The 22,708-nt window shown below is 47.7% G+C and overlaps 3 protein-coding genes and 1 long non-coding RNA gene across 6 annotated transcripts; 1 reads left to right on the top strand and 3 right to left on the bottom strand.

Moving 5' to 3' along the window:
- Window positions 1–13: 13 nt before the first annotated feature.
- On the bottom strand, window positions 14–6,312 carry LOC148887728 (tumor necrosis factor receptor superfamily member 12A). 2 transcript variants are annotated; one of them, XM_089014721.1, is made up of 5 exons: window positions 6,198–6,312; window positions 1,938–2,036; window positions 1,702–1,845; window positions 1,507–1,555; window positions 14–1,114 (listed from the first exon to the last, which is right to left on the bottom strand). In XM_089014721.1, the coding sequence occupies exons 1-4, from the start codon at window positions 6,295–6,297 to the stop codon at window positions 1,515–1,517; spliced, it is 384 nt and encodes a 127-aa protein (XP_088870847.1). In that variant the 5' UTR covers window positions 6,298–6,312; the 3' UTR covers window positions 14–1,114; window positions 1,507–1,514. The 2 variants fall into 2 exon arrangements, with proteins under 2 accessions (XP_088870847.1, XP_088870848.1); XM_089014722.1 differs by lacking the exon at window positions 6,198–6,312 and adding an exon at window positions 5,944–6,191.
- A 4,268-nt stretch (window positions 6,313–10,580) lies between these two features.
- Window positions 10,581–13,461, bottom strand: LOC148887727 (uncharacterized). The gene is made up of 4 exons (XR_016117277.1): window positions 13,259–13,461; window positions 12,452–12,520; window positions 11,054–11,176; window positions 10,581–10,982 (listed from the first exon to the last, which is right to left on the bottom strand). It is a non-coding gene; the product is annotated as an uncharacterized LOC148887727 (long non-coding RNA).
- Window positions 13,462–14,388: 927 nt separating this feature from the next.
- rnf40 (ring finger protein 40) lies at window positions 14,389–21,464 on the bottom strand. Of its 2 annotated transcripts, XM_089014700.1 has the most exons (19): window positions 21,327–21,464; window positions 20,341–20,397; window positions 18,657–18,805; window positions 18,413–18,580; window positions 18,032–18,335; window positions 17,757–17,960; window positions 17,585–17,685; window positions 17,361–17,507; window positions 17,171–17,245; window positions 16,977–17,096; window positions 16,708–16,887; window positions 16,504–16,639; window positions 16,300–16,421; window positions 15,982–16,226; window positions 15,652–15,919; window positions 15,230–15,568; window positions 15,010–15,150; window positions 14,841–14,942; window positions 14,389–14,741 (listed from the first exon to the last, which is right to left on the bottom strand). In XM_089014700.1, the coding sequence occupies exons 3-19, from the start codon at window positions 18,792–18,794 to the stop codon at window positions 14,565–14,567; spliced, it is 2,967 nt and encodes a 988-aa protein (XP_088870826.1). In that variant the 5' UTR covers window positions 18,795–18,805; window positions 20,341–20,397; window positions 21,327–21,464; the 3' UTR covers window positions 14,389–14,564. The 2 variants fall into 2 exon arrangements, with proteins under 2 accessions (XP_088870826.1, XP_088870827.1); XM_089014701.1 differs by lacking the exons at window positions 20,341–20,397; window positions 21,327–21,464 and adding an exon at window positions 19,151–19,207.
- phkg2 (phosphorylase kinase, gamma 2 (testis)) lies at window positions 19,369–22,665 on the top strand. Its single transcript, XM_089014718.1, has 10 exons — window positions 19,369–19,615; window positions 19,865–19,976; window positions 20,086–20,261; window positions 20,345–20,399; window positions 20,542–20,607; window positions 20,672–20,835; window positions 20,930–21,020; window positions 21,116–21,269; window positions 21,356–21,481; window positions 21,690–22,665. The coding sequence occupies exons 2-10, from the start codon at window positions 19,882–19,884 to the stop codon at window positions 21,933–21,935; spliced, it is 1,173 nt and encodes a 390-aa protein (XP_088870844.1). The 5' UTR covers window positions 19,369–19,615; window positions 19,865–19,881; the 3' UTR covers window positions 21,936–22,665.
- The last annotated feature ends 43 nt before the right edge of the window (window positions 22,666–22,708 follow it).

Genomic DNA, 22,708 nt, shown 5'->3' with positions numbered 1-22,708 from the left:
CCAAAAAATCCTCTTCAAAGTTTCACTTTTTTTATTGTGAAAATACATTTTGGTTCTCGAAAGCGCTGAAGAATGACTGCAATCGGGTCAAAAGAAGCCAGTGCATGTATACAACATTGATATCCATTCCAAAGTGTGTGTGTGTGTGGGGGGGGGCATTGAACTCATTTGGAGTATGTTAGTTTAAATCACAAGCTGGCCTGGTAGGAAAAGGAAAAAAAACCTTAAACATGTGCTTGAAAAGGACAAAAAAACACTAAAACATGTGCTTGTAATTTCCTCCGTCCCCCCCCCCCCCCCCCCCAAAAAAAATCAAGCATGACGTGAAATGTTACTCATGCACTCTGTAAAATATATTCGTCATTTGTAGAAAAAACTAAAGTTACACCTCACATTTGAACAGTGGGTGTGTTGACCTTTTAGCTTCAGTCCTGCAGTTGGAATTTTGCGCACTTTTTTAGTGGCAGAGGAAAAAAAACGTTTTGAACCAAGGAGTATTTGGGCCGCACTGCAACAAGACAAAAAAATGGCACTTTTAGTGCTAGATGAAGAAACACAAAAAAATAATAATAATAAAACCCAAAAAAGCCGACCAGAACAGCTGAATGGGAGCCTTTTTTCATACTCTGTTGTCACACCATTGAAATGTTTCAGTGCGGCCCAAATAGTCTTTTTAGGAGGAACCATGTGTGTGTGTGTGTTCGGTCGGAATCCGCAGTAACAGTGCACGGTTGTCTAGAGAGAAAACCCTTCACCTAAACGTTAGCTACATTCAAACAGACCCCGACAGTGTGAAGCCCGACATTTGACCTCTTCAGACTTGCACTCCTGCTATGACGTCACATCATCGCCCCCTTGCGAGGGTCCAAGTGTTTATTCTACCTGGGGGGGTGTTAGTAAGGGGGCGTGTTGTCGCCGTTTCTGCAGTTCAATAGAAAAATGTCTCGGTTGTCAGGGGAGAAAGCCTGCGGTTGCCCCGTCAGTCAGAGCACACAGTGGGCGGTCCAGAAGGTCCTTAGGTCGGGTCGGGCCTCAGTGGGGGCAGTGGGAGGGTCCGGGGGGTCACCCCGTGCTTCCGTCAGTCACATGGGTTAATTCCCAGAGGAACACGAGGCTGCCGATGACAAACGACGACAATTCAGTTAGCATACGGTAAAGGCGTAGGTCCAAAATTTGTCTTCTGAACCTTTGCTTGGAATTAAACTTCATGAACCGCTTTTAACTCATTCACTGCCAGACGTGCTAAAATGTGTCCACTCGAGTACCAGCGTTTTTGTCATCTTCACTCCAATTGCAGTTTTAGGACGTCATAGACATTTAATGCAGCGTAAGAAACCTTACACTCTCGTCCTTCATCAGAAAAAATGACTTAATTCCTAAGTTATATGGGTCTGGAGTTATCTAAGCTTGAAATGGGGGCGGCTGTACAAAAGGCAAAAAAAAAAAAACATCGGAAGGTCGGAAATGGCAGTGAATGAGTTAATCTGTGGAGAAAAGTGCACTCACCAAAATGTTTAAGCTTGATAAAGTGGCCCCGCGGTTTCTTCAATTGGATCTGCGTAAAACAACAAAGAACGCAGTTAAGTAATGTTTTACCACACGCAAACGCCGCATCTGCTAACAAGTAAAAAAAAAAAAACGCTTGTTCGCCATCGACAAGCACCCGAAGAAAGGAAAAAAAGAACGAAAGAAAGAATGTACCTCGTAGAGGCAGTTTGTGTGACTTGCGCCGATGCACCATGACCCCGATGATGAGCGCGGCGCCCACCAGGATCGCGGCTAGCACCGAGAAACTACTGATGGCCGCCAGCTTCCAAACATCCGACGTCTCCTCCACCAATTTGCCTACAGCCCCCAAAAAATGCGTGAAGCCGCTTTAAAGGTAATGAATGACTCGTAGGGGGGGGGGGTATGCAGATCATGAAGTGATGCCTCACATGTGTTGCAGGACGGCGTCTTGGGGTACTGCTTGCAGGACGCGCACGGCACACATGCGTCCAGGTCGGCGTTCCAGAATTCGGAAAGGCCGCACTTAGCTGCGCAGAAGAAAGCCTCACGTCAACTTCCTAGTTTGAACCCCCCGAGACGCGGTAGGTTCTTCTACCTTCACCGTCGGGGAAATGATAGCACTTAATATTGGATTGGATTAGCCTTTATTAGTCTCACGGTGGAAAAAAAATACATTATATAGCAGCTAAGTGATTAAAGGAAGAGGATAGGAAAGGAAGAAGTAGAAAAACAAAATACAGGAGCTGCTGTAAATGCAGCCACTCTCGCGGCGCCATCTTGGAAGTCACAACAATAACAAATAGTGTAACAGAACACACTCATTCAATCTTAAGCACTTTCTGCACCCTCTTTGTTGCATGAAGCATGTCCGCTACAAGCTAAATGTTGGAAGCAAATGTGTAGCATCCATTGACCAAAGATTGTCTCACGTTAATTCGCATCAATTCCAAGCCGCCACAGTTCCACATAGGCATTTGGCGCTCAGTCTTTGATGAATGTTGTGGCCAAAAATGCTGAGAAACAATCCGTATCCGTTCCATGTGATGCACAACAAGTCCAAGTGACAAAAGAAACACCAAAAAAAGCAAGGCTTGTGAAAGCACTTGCTGATGGCTGCCATCTTGGATTTGATGGAGAGAAAAAAAAGAAGTCCTGCACAATAGTTTAAGTTTTGATTTGAAATCATAAAAATCTGATGCGCAATTATTGGAGATGTTTGTAAGCGTTGTGGCTTTCTATTTGACACGCCATCATTTCAAGCCGAAGCTGAAACTGAGCCCACAAGTGCTCCTTCCTTGCCATTGTTTGTGTGTCTTCCACAGAACGTTGCCCAGATGAAAACAAGATGGCGCTTGATGGAATCGCTTCCTTCCCGTCCGCTCGCTGTGGACACAATGGAAGGCTTCATTTGTTTCCCTGACAGCCAGACAGACAAGTGGTTCAATGTGTGCCCACCCCCACCTCAGTCAGTACTCCCTCACCCCAACTTCTTTCAACTCAACTTGTTTGGATGACGCCGCAGCACTTAATAACATCCATGCTTATCCCAAACAGGGTCGTCGGAGGAAAGGGGGGGGGGGGCTGTATTCAGCCGAACTCGACTGACAAACTTCCTCAACCGAGACGACCAACCACTCGTCCACGTCGCCGAGTGGGAAGCGATGACGGACGTCAGGTGAGTGTAACAAGTAAATAGGTAGCAAATAGCTAGCTAGAAACAGCCACATTCGCCAGCATTCACTCAACCCGGAAGTAACTCAAATGGATAGAAAGCTAGCTGGCTAGCCAATAGATAGCTAATACCCGCCAAAAAAAATATCCTGTGACTGTAAAGTGTCCTTGAGAGTTTTGAAAGGTGCTTATAAATGAAATGTATTATTATTATAATAGCTAGATAGCTATATCGCTAATAGATAGCCAGCTCGATAGCCGTCCACGGAGCTAGATAACAAATAGATGGCAAATTGCGAACTAGCGAGATACCTAGCTGGATAGCTAGATAAATAATAACATTATATATATATATATATATATATATATATATATATATATATATATATATATATATATATATATATATATATATATATATATATATATACACAGTAAAGTCTCGTTATATCGATATCGGATATATCGATAGTCCCGGTTATATCGATGCTATTTCTATGCACACACGGCGAAAATTACATGCAAACAGGGTCGGATATATCGATAGTCCCGGTTATATCGATATTTTTTCGGACTCCCTTGAATATCGATATAACGAGACTTTACTGTATATATATATTTATTGAAAATGCACCATTGGGGTGCGCTTAATACACTGGAAAATATGGTACTATTTTAGCCCCTCCGACCCCTCCACCAAAAAAAAACCCAAAAAGCTCCACTAGTAGTGACTTTGGAATGCGTGGTCGCCACTCTGGGAATGGCCAAGGTCACCGGGAAGCAGCGTTGGCGTTGACCGTCCGCTGACCCCGTGTGTTGGACCAACCGCGCCTGCGCCGCAAAGTGTCGCAAGGCAGCCAACGTCCTTGCTGGCCTGACGTCACGTCACGCGCTAGCTAGCTCGTCCGCTCAGGGAGTTTTCTCACCGCTGCGCTCATGCGCAATCTGGCGCCTGCTTTCGCATTCCTGATGTTGGGGAGTCTCGTCTTTTTGGGTGTGGGGCTGTTGCGTTTTGTCATAAAACGGACGTGAGCGGGCGGAGCAACAGCTGATATCCAGATGTGCGAGGTGGCCCCTCGCCGCTGTGAGACTGTACTTCGTGTTTGTAACAGCGGCGTTCGTAAGCATCAGGAAATGATCTGAAGGCGAGGCGTGTTTTCGTATGAACTCGGCCTGCTGTTCTCCGTCGGGAGTCCACGGCAACGCTAAACAAAACAACGGCAAACTCTTCGGATCGGGTCGCTTTACAGCGCATGGCTGAAGGAACCGTGATACACTCGGATTCGTTTTGCATGGAATGCTGATCTGAGCACGGGTGTCAGACTTTGGGATGACAAAAAAGCTTTTTTAGCAAATACAAAAGTTGCACTGTTTTGTCAAATGAAAGTCTTTCCGCATTCAATTACCAAAACTTGCCATTAATGGAAAACAAATGTCAATTTTTCCCGTTAACTTGCAAAAAAAGACCATAAAAGACACACTTTTTAACTGTGCAAAAATGTGTCCACTCCAGTGCCAGGGTTTTTGTCATTTTCTCTCCAATCCCAGGACCTAAAGAATATTGAGTTTTAGAACGACATAAACATTCTACGCAGCGTTAGGAACCTTGCTCTCTATTTCATCCGAAAAAGAGGTTAATTCCTGAGTCATGTGGGTCTGGAATTATCTGAGCTTGAAATGGGGGCAGCTGTCCAAAATAATATACATAAATATTGATTTATATAGTGCTTTAATAACGGCTGAAGCTGTAACAAAGCGCTAACGTGGACAAAAGGGGAAATGCTGCCCCTTGTGGAAAGGAAAAGCATTGCCAGAGGTCTTACCAGCACTTATCGGCACCCAAGCAAGAAAAAAAAAACAAACCTATTCAGGAATGGCGCTCGACGTTATATTTTCAATTCCCAAATAAACTTGAGAATGGCAGCCAATGAGTTAATGGCTCGCATCCCAGCTAATTTGTTTTCTGTCAAACCAAACAAAACATGTTGTGCTTCGGGATGCCCTTGCTAGCTTAATGTGAATTTGCGAGCATATATTCTTTATCCTCTGAAAAGACGACAACTTTGATTCCATTTTGTGAGTCAGACTGGGCCTGTAGGCAACATCTGGGGATGAATTATCTTCAATTATTTTGTGAATCTAAGATTGGCGTGTCAGATCAAAAAAAATTGATGAATACATAAATGAGACAAAGTGAGAAAAGTTCTCATTTCAGACGATCCCCGAAGGCCACCTGACATCTATCTGATGATTGTGACCTTCGCTGTCAGTCTGAAATTAAAGATTCAGCCATCCACCCATGTGTAGCGATGACGTCAGGAGAGCGCCGATGTTTCGACTGTCCTCGAAAACGTCACGTTAAAGTTACATAAATTGCGTTGCCTTCAGGGTCAGCACGAAATCAGCGTGACAGAATCAATCTCCTCACTTACACGTGGAAAGGACAGATTTCTGATTGTCATGCAAGGCAACACCAGACCGACTCCGAATGACAGTCCTTGAAACATAATGTCCCCTTCAGGGTCCGTCTGAAAGCAGTTATTCCCTGCTACAAAATAATATCCGACACTTGTTCTGCGTCAGCGCGAAGCGTCTTTTGACGACTTTTTCAATCTTGCTTTTCACCCCAGACTTGAAATCTGGGCATTGGAATGCGGAACCGGTCAACAACGTAAACCGGGGAACGGAGCCGCTTTGCAAACACTTGACGGATGCTCACGCACGCACATACCCCCCCCCCCCCCCCCCCCCACCTCAACTTACTTTTCTGTGCGCACGTGCCAGAGAGAATGCTCAGTAACGCCACGACAAATCCGCAAAGGGTGCAAAAAGCCTGGGAATCCATCGTTCCGCGGTGTGCGTTTGTGCGCTCAATATGCGCGTCTTTCACAATAACAAGAAATAATAATAAAAGAAAAATAACTGGCTAGCGGGGGGGTGGTTGCACACAAAAAAATGGAGCGACGAGCTCACGGTGGTCGTCGGCATGGAAAAACGAACATCACGGAGTGACTCACCGGGACCACTGGGCTCCGTGTTTTGAACGCGGGTGTACACACCCACGCTCTCTCGCTCGTGCTCACTCTCTCTCACACATACGCTCACACCATGAGTCATTTCCTATCGAGTCCACTTCACTCAGGAAACTCCACCAGTGGACTTTTTTCCTCCTCATCTTTTCCCACACGCCGTCCATGTACTCAAGCAGCTCATGGACACGCACGCACGCGCGCTAAATGTTTCAACTCGTAACTTCTTTAATTCGATTTAATATTTTACACATGTGGGGGGTTAGAAAGAGGAAAGGGGGGGGGGGGTAGAGAGAGACCTTGTCGTCTGGATTCAATCGTGTACTCATTGTTATGACCACTCCCGACGACGTCATCCCGCTTTCGGCCAACAAGCGCGTGCACGCCCACGAAACTTGATGACATCCAATGGAGCAACGAACGCGCTTTGTTTTTTTGGGGAGAAAAGTTCAACACAAAGTTTAGGGAGCATCCTGGAATAACAGGACGGCGCCACAAGGCAATTAATTGGTATCTTAACTCATTTGCTGTTATTCACACATTGTATTAATAATCCATTTCATTTCTAAGCGCCTTTCAAAACTCTCAAGGTCACTTTACAGTCACAGGATACATTTTTTTGTGGATGAGCAGCGGCAGCCATACGCGCCAGCGTTCATTCAACCCGGAAGTAACTCAAATGGATGGAAAGCTGGCTAGCTAGCCAATAAATAGCTAATAGCTAGCTAGATAACTAGCCTGCCAGCTCGATAGCAGAAGGATAAACAAATAAAGAAATATTCAGACTCAATGCAGATTTTTTTCCCCTTTAATCATTAATTTAACAATTTTCAACAGCAGACGATAGCCTAATTGCTAACGAGATTTTAGTGTTCGTTTTGCCGCTAACGAGTAGCAAAAAAAAAAAAACTCATGAAAAAAATTATTTACACTCAATATTCTTTGTCTTGGGTTTTCTTACTGGGGTGCCGATAAAGCGCTGGCAAAACCTCTGGCAATGTTTTTTTCCCTTCCACAATGGGCCAGCATGTGCCTGTTTTCTATATTAGCGCTTTGTTCCAGCTTCAGGTGTTGTTAAAGCGGTAGAGAAATCAATATGTATTGCATTGTAATATGTATACCTGCCCCCATTTCAAGCTCCGATAACTCCAGATGCATATAATTTAGGATTTAACTGTTTTTTCTGTGTAATGAGTTAAACGACGACGTCAATCGCGTGACCTTCTCACTTTGGAAGACGTGAGTGTCCCTGACGCACAGCGGTGGGGTTATTAGCGTCTGGGGGTAGGGCGGTGTCTCGCGCAGCCGTGCAAAATTTACAATAACAATGCCGTCAAGCTGCAAATGCTCTGGGCCAAACATCTGGAGGTGCGCGACGCGACCCGACTGATTTGTGCTTGTTGCAGAGTTTGCACTCGGAGGGGCAATCATCGACCTTCATCCCGAGCAGGCATCTCCAGGACTGTCAAAACTTTATCAGGTATGTTGTCAAGTGTGATAGCGCTCGAATAAATTAACCCCACCACCCTCCGTACCTGAATTTCAAAGCATCTGCCTTGACAGGTGACACGCATCGAGTACATGAACGACGAGCCAGCCACGGTGGACGTCTTGTCTGCAAAAGTCAACGTACTCCCAAAAAAAAAAAACAACAACCGTGTATAGTAAGGTGTTTTTAGGTGAAAAATTAAACGACCATGTTTCGTAAGGCGTTTTTCGATGGGGGAAAAAAACACAATGTATAGTAAGGCGTGACTACTTTATTTGTTCTTTAGTTGCAACACATTCATTCAAAAGCTTTTGTCGCATTTCAAGCCAAATGAAATGCTGCCAATTTGAAAAGAAGAACCTCCGTGCCTATGATGTCGTCCCAATCATCTCCGGCAGCCAGGAGGGCCTCGACTGCGCTCCGCCAGGCTGAAAGTCTTGGACACCTGGTCTCTCTCGGCCGGCCCGTACAAGTCTGACCAGATGACAGGATCCGCAGCGTTCGATATACCCCTTGTATCTAGGTACCTGCAGCAGATTTAAAAAAAGATGAGTAAAAATCAAATAATACACAAGTAAACCAAAGTATTGACAATGTCAACATTTTACCAGTTAACATCTAAAACTTAACTAAAAGTACAAGTTGTCTTCACAGCTAGTACACAGTTTGGTAACATGCCTAAATTGTCCTACTAGTTTACAGTTGTTGGGTAAAAAACACTTTGAAGACTTGTGGTAGCGAATAGAACTTTCTTAGGAAACTATTAGCCTTATGTCACACAGTTTATGGTTCTACCAGAGGCAAGGATGGCCACTATCTAGCACGTAATACGGTATTATCCTGATCCTGGAAGTGTTCCAAAGTCCCACTGCTTGTGTGCTGAGTATAAAACATGTAAACCGGAAGACGCGTTTTCCACTCGTTGAGACGAGGGCGTTCTACTTGTCATATATTATCAAGAAATGTGCTGAGAAATGAAACGTATTATTACTATTGTTTATTATTACTTGATATTTTTGTATCGCCTTCGTGTCGCTTTCCAATGACGTCGTTAAATCGCCCATGATTGGCTGAAGAATGACAGGTGTGTGAGTTGTGCCGCTGCTGTCAAGTTTTTTTTGTCGTTCTGTGGAGTTTTTTGTTTTAAATAATTGGAAGCAGTTTGAATATCTTTTACCGTTGTGCATGTGAAGCGGACTGGAAAGAAGTTCGAATGTTTCTCAATGACAGGGAAGGAAAAGGGCCATTTCTGAAACACAGCTGATGCTAATCACTGTCGAGAACGGTCCCTCGACGAAAGCAGGAATGGCCGCCGGGTTTCTTATCTGGTAAGGTTTCTTTTGAGTTCGCTACTAAGTCTCTTGAAATGTGTGACTCTTGTATTTTAAGGCAAACTGTTAATTCATTTTCGTTGAGAGTCGCTGACGTTGTCCTTCGTCGTTGCGCCGCCACTTAAAAGTAGCACTAAAATGCGTTCTTTTGCCCAAAGACGTCGACGGCCTTGCTTACGTTATATCTTCAGTTGCTAAGTAAACGTTTAATAGTGATTGAAATGGCAGACACGAATTGAGACTAAAGTTGTTCAGTAAACGTTTAATAGTGACTGAAATGGCAGACATGAATTGAGAATAAAATAAAACGTAAGTTTTCAACGTATTGGTTACAGTATAATGTCGACCGATAAGCAAACCGTGCTACTTTTTAGCATTCAGCCTACAAGTATGTTCTCGTGTTTGTCAGTCAACCACGTTTGACTCCGCGTCACGTTCGGTCTCGTCCACGGCGAAGCCCCGAGTCGGAACAAAGAAGCGGGCGACGGGGCACGCCTCCCGGAAATAGGCGGGGTGAGGGTGGGTCATTCCGCCCGTTTCCATGGCGACCGCCACCAAGGACAACGGCTGCACAGGATAAGTCGAAGTGCCTTTAAAAACAGATTTTGAGCTGTAATTTCATGAGAAGGAAAGCATTTTCCAAGCAATCGGTGACCATAAATCGATTGTGTAAGCTCTGTCGTACAGGAGCAATCCATCGATGAGAAGGTTTCTTCAGACGTCATCTGTACTGTCAGGACAATAGAAGTAATCAGTGTACCTTCAGGGAATAGTCCTCTGCCCCCCCCAAAAAAAAAATTAATAATAATAGTTCGCTGACGAACTGTATAATAAAGTAAATGAATGATACAAAACTAGTTTGGTATATAATAAGCATAATCTACAACTACAATATATATAGGTCCAGAGCTACCAGCAAAAATTTGAGTTTGCTGATGAAGCCTCTTGGATGAGAAGTGAAAAACATCCGACACCTTGAAAGAAGTACAGATGACGGCTGAAGATTCCTTTTCATCGATGGACCACTCCAGTACGACTGAGAGCGTACACAGAGGGAATCATTCAAAATACGTACATTCGAATGAATGAATTTTTGTGTCCCGAAACGTCAAGCTATTGATTATTTATTTTCAAATAAATAAGATACGAGCAATGATGCACCGTCAATTTGTTTCCGTTCAGGGTTGGACTTGACCGAGGCTTCCCAATCATGCGCAGGCAACTTTCTGGGCTGAGGTGAGTCACGAATGGGCTTTGGTGCATTTTTGGGGCTTTCCATATTCAAAATGATTGCGAATTGAATTTTCTAATACAAATGTATGATAGGTTTGCTCGCGCAACAGACGCTTTTGTTTTGAGTATGCAGTGGTGGGCACATCGGTAAATTTTCAGGGCCCATAAAGGACCACTGACTGGCATGCCTCTGACATCATCAGTCTGCCCTGCATACTTTTTCAATTGTTTAAAAATCTGTTTAGCATCCTCACTGTTTATTGCTAAGGTTTGCCACTGCTATTTTAGGACCATATGTCAAAAAACAAAATGACAAAGTTACAAGGTGACACCGTTTTATTCATTCAGAAACAGTTTGGAACACTTCACCCAAAACTATCTTAAAACACCACAGCTTCACCTCCTGCTTCTCCCCCCAAACTGCCGCTGGTAGCTGGGGGATCCCAACAGGGACAGCATTCGCCGAGAGCTGGGACCGGCCCTCTTGCGCCCGAAAACGTCGCCGGCAACGCTCGATGCGGGGGCGTTGTGCTCCTTGGAGAAGAAAGAAGATGGCCCAGGAGAAGGCTTCCCGCCGGGGTTTGAGGTCCTGCATGCCAGCACTCAGCAAACGGTCTACATCCTGGTTCCCCCACCCTCAGGTCAGTGCCAAACAGTGGGTCGCACGAGAAAGTATGGGTTGTGGGGGGCGCCTTCGACCAGGGACCCTTCCAGGTCGCACTAGAAAGTATGGGTCAAGTATTTTTAACCAAGTCTTTTTGTACTTGAGAGAAGAATATAAAAGAACATACCTGAACATATTTATTGTGCCCGTGGCTGACTGCTTAAGCCAATGGACTCCAGATGCAAACGTTTGTGGTTCAATCCCAGCTCTGGGCAACATGTCCAATGTGTACTTTTGTGCAACCAATGACCTTCAGAATAAGATAGAAGCAAAGCAACCGCAATTTCAAATGGGGGTCTGAGAAAAGACAAGTTTTTTAGTCTAAGTCTTTTTGTACTTGAGAAAAGTCTATGATAGGCCACAACCGAGTCATACTTGTGGTCCTTGTGGCTGACTGGTTAAGTCAATGGACTCTCGCTGTGAAGGTCCTGGGTTCGATCCCAGCTCTGGGCAACATGTCTAACTTGTGCTTTTATTCCAACAGTGACCTTCAGAATAGGATATAAGCGAACAAACCCGATATTCAATTGGGGCCCCGTGGGCCGCTGAGAAAAGTACAAGGGTGTCGACTGCGCGGCACGGGTTCGAAACCAAGTCACAGCGAAAGGTACAAGGGTGTCGACTGCGCGGCACAGGCTCGAAACCGAAGCGTAAGGTACAAGGGTGTCGACTGCGCGGCACGGCCTGGAAACCAAGTCGAAGCGAAAGCGACCGAGCGAAGCGAGGTCGCTGGAGCGAGTTCACGGGTCCACAAGTGGACAGCCTCCCAGGGCCCCGACAAGCACAAGTGTGAACCTGCGAGCGAGCGAAGCGAGCGAGCCAAGTGTCTCAATGCGAGCGAGCGAAGCGAGCTCGCTAGGCAGGTTCGAGGCGCGAAGCGCCGAGAACCTGCAAAGAATTTTACTAAGTGTCAACGCGGTATCGCATGATAAATACATGAATTTCGAGCGAAATCGGCCACGCCCCATGGCCAAGTGGGCAGGGCGGAGACTTTCGACGCAGCAGTTCGGGGTTCAAGACCAGGCACGGGCAACTGCTACAACCTGTCATTGTGAGAGATTCTTCCCTCAACAAACACACATAGGAAGAAGATTGGCACGAGGTGACACTTCAAACTTCACCTTGGAGGTGTGGAAAGGGAGTTTGCCATCACCCGCCTGCCCTCCTTCTCAGCACGCACTTGGAAAGGGCAAGCCACCCCAAATACGTGCTGGACGTGTCTGGTCCATGTATTTGGGGTGGCTTGCCCTTTCCAAGTGCGTGCTGAGAAGGAGGCCAGGTGGGTGATGGCAAACTCCCTTTCCACACCTCCAAGGCGAAGCTTGAAGTGTCACCTCGTGTCAACCTCCTTCCTCTGGGTGCTCGTCGAAGCCATCAATCTTGTCCTGGAAAGTTTCATTAATACAATAATAAAGCAAGCATTGTTTAAATTCAAGATATTCCTTCCTTTAATTATTATTTCTTTTTGTCATCATCCCCATTCCCGAAAATGGTTTGCCCAAGATATGAGGGTGAGGGTGAGCACCTTTGCTGTGGATGACTTGGGCGTGAGCTTCATGGTCTGAAGAAACTCGAGCAACTTGAGATGAGAGTCCTGCCAAATAACATCAAATTCACAATCAACATTTGTCATAGTTGTATTAAGTTCGTCCAGTCTACTTGATATCTAATTTAAAACAGATTCCTTTCTTCCAGACAGTGTATTGTAGGTGTTCAAATACCTGACATGTTTCGGCGTTTACGTCAGAGTGGCGAAACATGTCAGGTATTTGAACACCTACAATACACTGTCTGTAAGAAAAGAATCTGTTTTTAATTAAACATTTGTCATCTAATGGGGCAATATTATGAAGCATTTTGCACAGGTACAGTATACACCTCAGTCTTGTGACATTATGATACTTGAAATAAGGACGGCTGCTTTTCCGTGAGGCTAACGACGAATTCAGCTGAAATATAAGCACCTTCCGACTTCCATTGTTGAGTCCCACACCCCTAAAACAGCTCACTTCCAACTTACAACCCAAGTCAATATTAGCCGGCTTTAGCAAGTTAGTTCGGAGCGACGTTAGCTTTAGCTAGCTCGATTGGAGTGACGTTAGCTTTCGGGGCCTAGCTCGTTAGCTTTAAAGAAATAGCCCGAATATTCTGCACGGTGGTCAAACCAAAGCCTTTTTCGAATTTGAAGATGCGACACGACGAAATGACAACATTAGCAGGTGTGACGTTAGCTTTAACGAGCTATCTCGGAACGACGTTAGCTTTAGCGAGCTAGCTGGGAACCACGGTAGCTTTAGTGAGCGAGCTCGATGATTCGGCGTGGTGGTCAAACCTCTTTTGTCGATGATTCCAAGATGTTCGTCTCAGCGCACACTTTGGACACCAAACATAAAACGTCAAGCCGGTAGACCTCGTCGACGTCTGCCATCCTTGGTCGGGTTTTGTTCACTAGTTCGGGCAGAATAGAAGCAAACAATCCGTGATAGCACGCCACAGCAAGAGAGCTAACAACTTCCGCTTCCGGCCCGGGCGGAAAACACGTGCTGGAACGTAACGCAGTTCAGGTGATGCCATTCGAAATTCGTTTGTAAGTCGCGACAGCGCCCCATTGTGGATGAAACCGGCTTTTTTTTTAGGTGTTCAATTACCTTCCACGTTACGGCGTATACTTCCGCCTTCGTCACAGTGCCGTGCTTCATGACGATGGCGGAAGTATTCCATTTGTGATTGCATTTTATTATAGTACCTATGCTTGTCTGCAACTGTAAAGTGTCCTTGAGAGCTTCGAAAGGCGCTTAAAATGTATTATTATTGTAATTGAACACGTCAAAAAGCCACTTTCTGTAAGAAAAGAATCTGTTGTAAATTAGATAAGTAGACAGAATGAACTTAACCCCACTAACATGAAATAAAGTTCCATTTTATTGTGATTCTTTGGCAGTTTCAGGTTCTTCGGACCAGCCGAGACCACGCCACAACCATTCAGGTCAGCCTTTTCCTGTGGAATTGCCCTTATCGACAAAGCATCTTGAAGCAATGACCAAAGTATGCTTTCATGGTTGCAAGTCTGCGGTTGGATGTTTGAATTGTGACTGAAACAGACAAGAACCTTTCAACAGTAGCCAAAATGGAACTGTATAGTGCCACTTAGCAGTTTTTTTGACAACGATACTAGTGCAGCGTGTTCTACCGGAAACAAATTCCTTGTGTGTCCTACATACTTGGCAATAAAGATGATTCTGATATTTTATTTAATGACTTTATTTGTGATGGCCAATAAAGCAAAGTAACAAACTTGAGACTTGACATTATAAAGGGGCTGTAGTAGTGGGGATCAATTTCAATTTCATCACGTCATCGAGGGTCACCGTCCATTTTCCAGACAGCTTAATCCTCGGTAGGGGCACTCGGCGGGGGACACCCTGAATTGCTCGCCAGCCAATTGCACAACACCTATGTATATTTGTATGTGTGTGTATGTATGGCACAGCCTTTGACTCACCGTCCATTCCACGAAGAAGCCCCTCTGGTAGGACAACAGCGACTCCCCATCAAGCCGACCGACCCTTTTCTTTTTTACGAAATGTCCAAAAGGGAAACAAAAGCTGCAAACGCTGTCTGTCGTCCATTTTGTTTTTTTAGGTGATATATATGCGATGGAAATCATTGGCCCCGAAGGCGCAGTTACACTTGGGGCATTTACGCTGTCGCGTATCGTAGCGCATCTTCAGGCAATCGTAGCAGAAAACGTGGAAACACTTGGTGAGCACCGTGTCTTTGTCGCGCGTGTTGCAGCACGGGCAGCGCAGCTTGGCCTGCACGGGACGCAAAAGGAAACAACACGGCGTCATCGCCGCACGGATGAAACGAGATGCCGGGAAGGTGCTTCCTTTTGCTCATTGAATTTGTCCCACCTTGTACTGGTTGATTTCCTCCTGCAGGATCTCGTCGGCGTCAGAGTACACCTCCACCTTCTTCTGTTTCTCCAGCTTCCGTCGGAGTCTGGACAGGTCCTCCTGAAAAAAAAGCAACTTTTATTTCAATCGACTCATTCACGGAAAAAATGAAATGAAGAAAGGCGACCTGCGCTCGCTTGAGATTGCCGCTCTCCCTCTCGCGGGCCGTGCGGTTCTCGGCCACGGCCACTTGGATCTCCTTCAGCTTGGCCTGCGTGTGCTCCAGCTGCACCTTCTGGTCCTCCGCCAGCTGGGCGGCTTCCACCGCCTGGACAAGCAATTTGTTGCGGCGACAGAAGACGAGCCGTGAAAAGCGAGTCTCTCTCGCGACGTCCCGTCTCTCTCACCTTGCGCTTGTTGAGCTCCAAGGCTTGAGTTCTGAGCGACAGCTCTTTCTCCAGCGTGGCCAGCGCGCTCTGAAGGACGCCCTCTTTTTCCTCCAGCTTCTGCACCACCAGCAGCTGAGCGTCCACCCGCGTCTTGAAGGCGAGGACCTGGTCGGCCAGCTCCTCTTTTTCCTCCTTGAGCAGCTTGTAGATCTGGTTGGATTTGATGCGCTCGCTCATCAGCTTGAAGTTGGCGTCGTCCTTCTCGCGCAGTTGCTGCAGAAGCCGACTGTTCTGCTCCTGCATGTCCTCGAAGGCTTGGCCCGTCACGTCCATCTCGCTCAGAAGGGCTTCCTCCTCCTGCGCAGAAGAAGCAAAGTCCCGCTTGAGCCCGTCGGATCGTTCGGAGGCAAATTGCAGGGCGGCTCCCGGCGTGCCGTGACCTGCTTGGTGGCGGCCAGCTTCTTCTGCAAATGCTCAATGGTGTCTTCGGCCACTCTGATCTTCCTGAGGGCGTCTTCGTCGGCCAGTTTCTTGCTCTCTTTCTTCTCGCGCTCCTCCAGCTCGCGCACGCGTAGCCGCAAATCGTCCACCTCCGCTTTGGATTTGCGCTCGGCCGCCATGAGCTGCACCTTGTCCCTCTGCTCCTTGGGAGCCGATTTGTACATGTCCAACAGGAGCTTCATCTCCTTCTGGGACTCCTGAGCTTTCCTAGAGGGACGCAAAGCGAGAGGGTGTAGGGGGCGACGCGGGTGGGGGCAACGGGGACGTACTTGAGCTCGACTCGGAGCGTCTTCAAGGTGTCCGAGTCTTTCCTCTTGAGCTCGTCGCCGCGCTGCCTGTCGCGTTCCCGTTCGCGTTCCCGCTCGGCTTCCCGCTCCCTCTCGCGGGCTCGCTGCCTCTCCAGCTCCTTCCTCCGCTCCTCTTCCGCCTCCTCTTGGTCTTCATCTTCGTCTTTCTTGACGAGGGCGTCGCCGCCCGCCTCTTCCGGGGCGGCGTCGCTGTTCAGGCAGCGCAGCTTGCGGAGAAAACAAAAGCGGTTGAGAATGGCGGAGAGGCGCCTGGACGCGGCGCTAAAGGGGGCATCAAACCTTGTTGATTTCCATCTGGGTTTCACGCAACTTCCTTTTGAAGCGCTGCACGTCCCCTTTCAGCTGCAGGTTGTGGTTCTGAAGGCTGCTGATTAAGTGGCGCATCTCCCTGTTGATCGGTCCTGGGGGAGGAGGACGGACGGACGGAAGAGCTCGATGGATGACAAGAGTCGGCGGGACGCCAAGCGACGCCGCATACGCTACCCGCTTGCTCGTTGGCGGCCAGATTTTGCTCAAACTCGATGCGCAACATTTCGTATTCTTTGCGCACTTGGGCGAGCGTGTCCTCCAGCTGGATGACTTCGGTGCGCAGCTTCTTCTGAAGGGACAGCTCGTCGCTCTGCGCGACGAGATGCACGCGTTCAGGGCGTCATACGGCCATGCGGCGGGAATTTGTTGGACGGGTACCTCCATGTGCTCAATCTGTCGGAGGTGCGCGTTTTTGGCCGTGAGCAGGAGGGCCCGAGCCTCGTCCAGCTGCGTTTTCACTCCCAGGGACTCGTTGTAGAGCAGCGAAAACTGAGACTGCAGACATTTGTACTCCGGCGTCTCCTTCACGACCTCCTCCGGAATATTACGCAGATCCATCTGGAACAAAGAGGCGCAAGTGTTTTTTTTCCCTCACGCTTGGCTTTTGAGGAGGCGGCGACCAGAAGAAAGGAGCGCCGATGCGTCACCTTGAGCTTCTCGCTCTCTCTGACGGCCTCCTGGAGCTCCGCCTGCAGCTTCTCCAACTCTGCCATGCGGCTATTGGCCAACTCCTGGTTGTGCTCCAGCTCCGTGTTAAGACTCTCAAACTGGAAAAAAAAATGAAGGGATGAATAGAAGATGGCTAAAACGGACCGCGGGTGTCCTCTTTACAAGCACACACCTTTTGAATGGTTAATGTGATTTGGCCGCCAGCGAGGCCCCCCGAGCCGCCCGTGCTGCTGTAACCAGATTTGAGCTGCAGACCACAAAGAAGAGGACAGAAGTCTTTCACCATTTCACGCGTCTTGGATTGGATGCTTTTCGGCTGCTTAATGTATCACGTCCAAATAGCGCCAATGATAAAAGTGCACCTGCTCCATGGCTTCTGCCAAATGCTTGTTGAGCTTTTGTTCCCTATTTCGGAGTTTCTCAATGTCCCATTGCAGATCCTCCACAGTGGTTTCCATTTCTGACACTTTGGTCTCCGCGCTGGTCACCTTGTCCACCCATTCGTTGTACTGCGGGGAGAAGATAGAAGGCCCGTTTGTTTATAACGGGCGTACGCGGTGGAGTGAGCGCGCACGTGGCGTCTTACTTCCATGGACGTTTTGTGATGTCGGCCCTGCAGCAGAGTGACCTGGTCTCGCAGTCTGCGGTTCTCGTCCGGCAGAGTGCGGTCGACGGCGTCCTCGCACCCTGCGGCGAGAGAACAAGCGGCCTCGTGGATGACAATCGACTAAATCTACTAGCGTGGTCATCGGTCATACCCGCCGCCTGGATCTGTTTGCACATGTCGTCAATGCAGCCGTGCAGCCCGTCAAAGACGCGCACGAGGCAGGCGACGGCATCCTTGCTGAACAGCATGCGGTCCTGGAGATGCAGTGAGACCTCCTCTTCGCTGCTCTGCTCCAGCGTGACCAAGAAACCTTTGGCGCCGCTGCTCAGGGGGGGAGGCGGTGGCGGAAACGATTCTGCTTGCAAGAATAACTTGATCTCAACGATTGGATTAGAAATGCGGAAAAAGCACTAAATAGATCTGAACCTGCGGTCGGTTGCCGTGGGGACTCTGTCGGGGTGAACGGCTCCGATCCATCAGGCGGCGCGGGCTGCTGAGGAGTCGCCGGTTGCCCCTCTTTAGTTGGTTCATCTTGATGCTCTGGTTGTTTTCGGTCATTCAGTGCCTCGGGGAGCGGAGGCACCAAACCGGCGGTCGGCGACACTACACGGACACCGTCTGTCTCCGTGGGGACAGGATCAGGAAGGGGTGCAGGTGGGGGAATTGGCGTTGAGGCTACCGGGGCCTCCGGTTCCATTAATTTGCGCAGAATATGGACCTTTTCTTCCAACTGGAATGAAAAAGGTTTTCCGCAATGATGTTATGTCGAAGAGACCGCGATCGTGCAATTGTTTGATGTCCTCGTACCTCAGACCAGTAGCGGTTTACAATCAGCAGGGTGGTGTCATCAGTCGCTTGCCTCTTTTCAAGCTTCTCTATTTTCTCTCGTAACTCATCTTCCATCGCCTGCCGCTGCTCCAGGCGCTCACTCAGCTTCTTATTCTTGAATTGGATCACTTTCATGTCCATTTCCTCCTAAACATCAAATAAGGGAGGCTTGACCGTGCTGAATTCGAGTGGGGACATTTTCTATGCGGTTAGGCTGGCTCACCGTAGATGAGACTCCTCCGATGCGAATGGGCTCTATGAGAGTGGTGGTGGTCTTCTCCTCCTTTTTGCTTTTCTTCTCCGGTGGGCCGGGGGGACTGTCCCCGCCGGAGGGACGCTTCCCTCCCCCTGCACCTGACATCTTGATTTACCCTGCAAGAAAGCAAACATTAAGCCCATTTAGATTTGTTTTGAAGGGACGATAGCAAAACAACATTCATTGATTCGTGTCAGCAGTTACCAACCAATTTAGTCGGGTATGCGTGCGCCCGAAATTAATGTATCTTTGATTTGTTAATCCGGGTGACGAGGGGCTAGCCAAAACGAAAATACAATTTAGATTAGCCCCAGCGGCTAAAGTAAGGTGGCTATCGCTAACACCAACTCCGCCAAAGCACACACAAAAATAAACTAGACAACGGGAACAACATATATAGGTAATTTCGGCATATTTATGGAGTAATGTTCACGTCTGAAACCACTTCTAACAATACGAACCTGAGCAGGAGCGAATTACACGCTTCAAGACATCGGAGTAGCGAGCGGAAGTAGCGGTACGCACTTCCGCTCACGAGAGACGTTTTCCGGCAAAACATCGAAGAATAATTTTAATTTCCACGACTTTAAACTGAAATTATTCAAACATTGCTAAAACTGGAACGTTCATGTTCTAATTCCAATAAAACATACTCCAAAATAAAAACATTAAAAACAGTAACGCACTCCGGCCACACGAGGGCGATACTGACGGCGAAAGCAATTATCCAAACCGAATCAGATACAAGGAATGCGGGCAAAATGTCATCGCTTTCCAAATATTGTTTTGTTTTGGCCGAGTCGCTTGGGATACTATCGCCAGTGACGCGGGGGTAGTGATGGCTTCACATTAGCTTTGTTGCATCACCGTGCACCATTTTGACCGCTCCCGCGGTGGCTGTTGTGAACGTTTCTGTGGCATACATGGTGAGTTACGGTCAGTGAACTGCGGCGTGCAAGGCCATAACTGGCACTTGGATTTTACCCAGAGCATGCATATTTGACTGACAACGCGATAAAATGTGCAAACGTCAACTATGGAATGACAGCAAGCAAAAAACGCTAAATACATATGTACAACACACACTTCCCTGTACGTCCCGCAGTTCCTGTTATTGAGTACAGTATTTCCTTGAAGTTGAACTCTTACTAGCTTTTTTTCCTGGTTATCTAAAGAGTCCCGTTCCGTCAGCATGACAAAAGACATAGTGCTTGGAGACGATCTGCCTGACTGGGTGGGCGCTAAAGAGTTTTACCAGAAGTATGACCCCAAAGAAGTGATTGGCCGGTGAGTCCATTTCAGGAACAAACGGAGTATCCCTTTCCTTATTCATACTTCCTGGTGGATGACCAAGAAGGCGTTTCTCATCATTTTGTATATATTTTTTTTTGGTCAGGGGCGTGAGCAGCGTCGTGCGCAGGTGCGTGCACCGACTCACGGGCCAGGAGCTGGCCGTCAAGATCATCGAGATCACCGCCGAGAAGATGACCATCCAGCAATTGGAGGAGGTGAGGACATCGACGCTCAAGGAAATCCAAGTCCTCAACATGGTCAAAGGCCACTCGTCAATCAGTAGGTCCAAAAAGCACTCGCGACACACTTTGGAACAGCAGCGTTTTTGATAAGACCTTGATTTTTTTTTCTTCCTCACCTAGTTACTCTGGTTGATTCCTACGAGTCCACGACCTTCATCTTCCTGGTGTTTGACCTGTGAGTAGAAGATACATATCGTAAATGCAATATAGCAACCAATGCCAAGTATTGAAATGTTTTTTTAAAGCAAACTGGTGACGCTGATATGAAAACGATATCCGCGTAATCAGAATGGTTGACTTTAGATTTTCTTTGACAGTATGAGGCGCGGAGAGCTTTTTGACTACCTCACAGAAAAGGTTACCCTGAGCGAGAAAGAAACAAGGTGAGTTTTCACCGTTGACGTTTCCCCCCCAAATCTTTTCATGGAATTTGGCACCTGAGCGCAGGAGCATGATGCGAGCTCTGCTGGAAGCGGTACGCTACCTCCACTCCCGCCACATCGTCCACCGCGACCTGAAACCTGAAAACGTTCTGCTGGACGACCAGGGGCACATTAAACTGTCCGACTTTGGCTTCTCGGTGCAGCTGCAGCCTGGAGAGAAGCTAAGAGGTCCTCGAGCGACAATCATAAAGTGTTCAGAGTTGCCGCTTGGATACGAGATGCCCTTCAATGGTATTTCTCCTTTGATTTTTGTTGTCATTAGAACTTTGCGGAACGCCCGGCTACTTGGCTCCCGAGATATTGAAATGCTCCATGGATGAAATGCACCCCGGCTACGGAAAAGAGGTTGATCTGTAAGTCCACAACATTGCCGGCATTCCATCTCAAAGTCGGTGCAGTAACGTGATCTCCCCTAATCGCAGCCCAATGTGTTTGTGCGCCGCCGCAGATGGGCGTGCGGCGTGATCCTTTTCACCCTACTGGCCGGCTCGCCGCCCTTCTGGCACCGCAAACAGATGCTGATGCTCAGGATGATCACGGAGGGCCGCTACCGGTTCGGCTCGCCCGAGTGGGACGACCGCTCGGACACCGTCAAGGATCTGGTCAGCCATCCAAGCGCCGAGCGTATTTACCGGCGCTGCGACAAGCTTCGCACTGACCTGCTTGTGCTTTGGCCGCCGCCGCTCAGATATCCAGGCTGCTGGTGGTGGATGCCGCCGCGCGTTTGACGGCCGAGCAGGCCTTAGCGCATCCTTTCTTCAGGCAGTACCAGAAGGAAGACGTGCGACGCTTCAGTCCCAGAAGGTCGTTCAGGGTGAGCGCCGTCACCAAATCGGGCTGCGAGAAGACGTGATTGAGCTTACTCGACTTTTTGAGATGTCATCAAAATGCAGCGGCACTCCTCGGCCTTCAGTAGTGCTACGTCTGAATCACTTGACAGCCGCGAGTGTGTTGTGATATTACTCCACGTCCACTAGAGGGTACAAAATCCCACCTCGCGATGGGCTGCCATCTTTGCTCAGGTGTTGATCGTGACGGCGCTGGCGTGCATCCGGATGTACGGCCGCTACCGCAGGGCCCGCCCGCTGACCCGCGAGGTGTTGACCCGGGATCCTTACTCGCTGCGAGGGGTGCGCAAGCTCATCGACGGCTGCGCCTTCCGCATCTACGGCCACTGGGTGAAGAAAGGCGAGCGGCAGAACCGGGCCACCCTCTTCCAGAACACCGCCAAGGTCACGCTGCTCGAGCTGGAAGACTTTGAAACATAAAACCTCATCTTTAGTCATGTTGTTTTTTTCACTGGCGCTATTGCGTGTCATGGTGCTGTTTCGTTTGAACAAGAGGGATTTGGGAATTTCTGCCTTTCCGCATGTTGTTTCCAGCATGTTGAACACAAATAAGAATCCCCATGAGCATTTTTTTTGGTTGCTTCAAACTACGTCAAGTTACTTTTTTTTCAGTACACTGAAGGGCATTTATGCACGTATTCATTCGTTTTGGGGGAAATACTGTGATTAGCTAGTTGTGTTAAGTTCATACTGTCTCATTATTATCTAATTTCTAACAGATTTTTTATTACAGACAGTGGCATTTTCGGTGGTTCAATTAATGACCTGACATGTTTCGGCATGCACACGCCACCTAAAACACCACCGTCTGTAATAAAGGAATCCGTTATAAACTGATTAGCTATTTAACATGAAACGACTCACTCTGAATCGAAAACGCAGCTCCGAGAAGGTCAAATCAAAAGGATCTTTTGCATTTTAACGTCATCCTCAAATGTCAAGCAAAACATTTTGCAAGTCGTCTTACGGCGAGATGGCATCTCCCATTTCCAGATGTTCCAACATTATGACAACAAATGTGAAATATTTACAGCGCGTACTGTTTGGCACATTTCTTTGAAAAGGAAACCAAGCGTCTATTCTTCTGTGACAAACTCATTCCACTGCACCACGACCGTTGAAAGTGACAATAAAAACGATTTCATATTCGCTCCTGAACTTCCTTGTCATTTATTTATTTTTAACCCCATCCC

Source organism: Hippocampus bargibanti, linkage group LG15 (genome assembly GCF_051943395.1).
Source record: "Hippocampus bargibanti isolate YZ-2025 linkage group LG15, ASM5194339v1, whole genome shotgun sequence".
Lineage (NCBI taxonomy): Eukaryota > Metazoa > Chordata > Actinopteri > Syngnathiformes > Syngnathidae > Hippocampus > Hippocampus bargibanti.
This window is presented reverse-complemented; position numbering and strand designations above follow the sequence as displayed.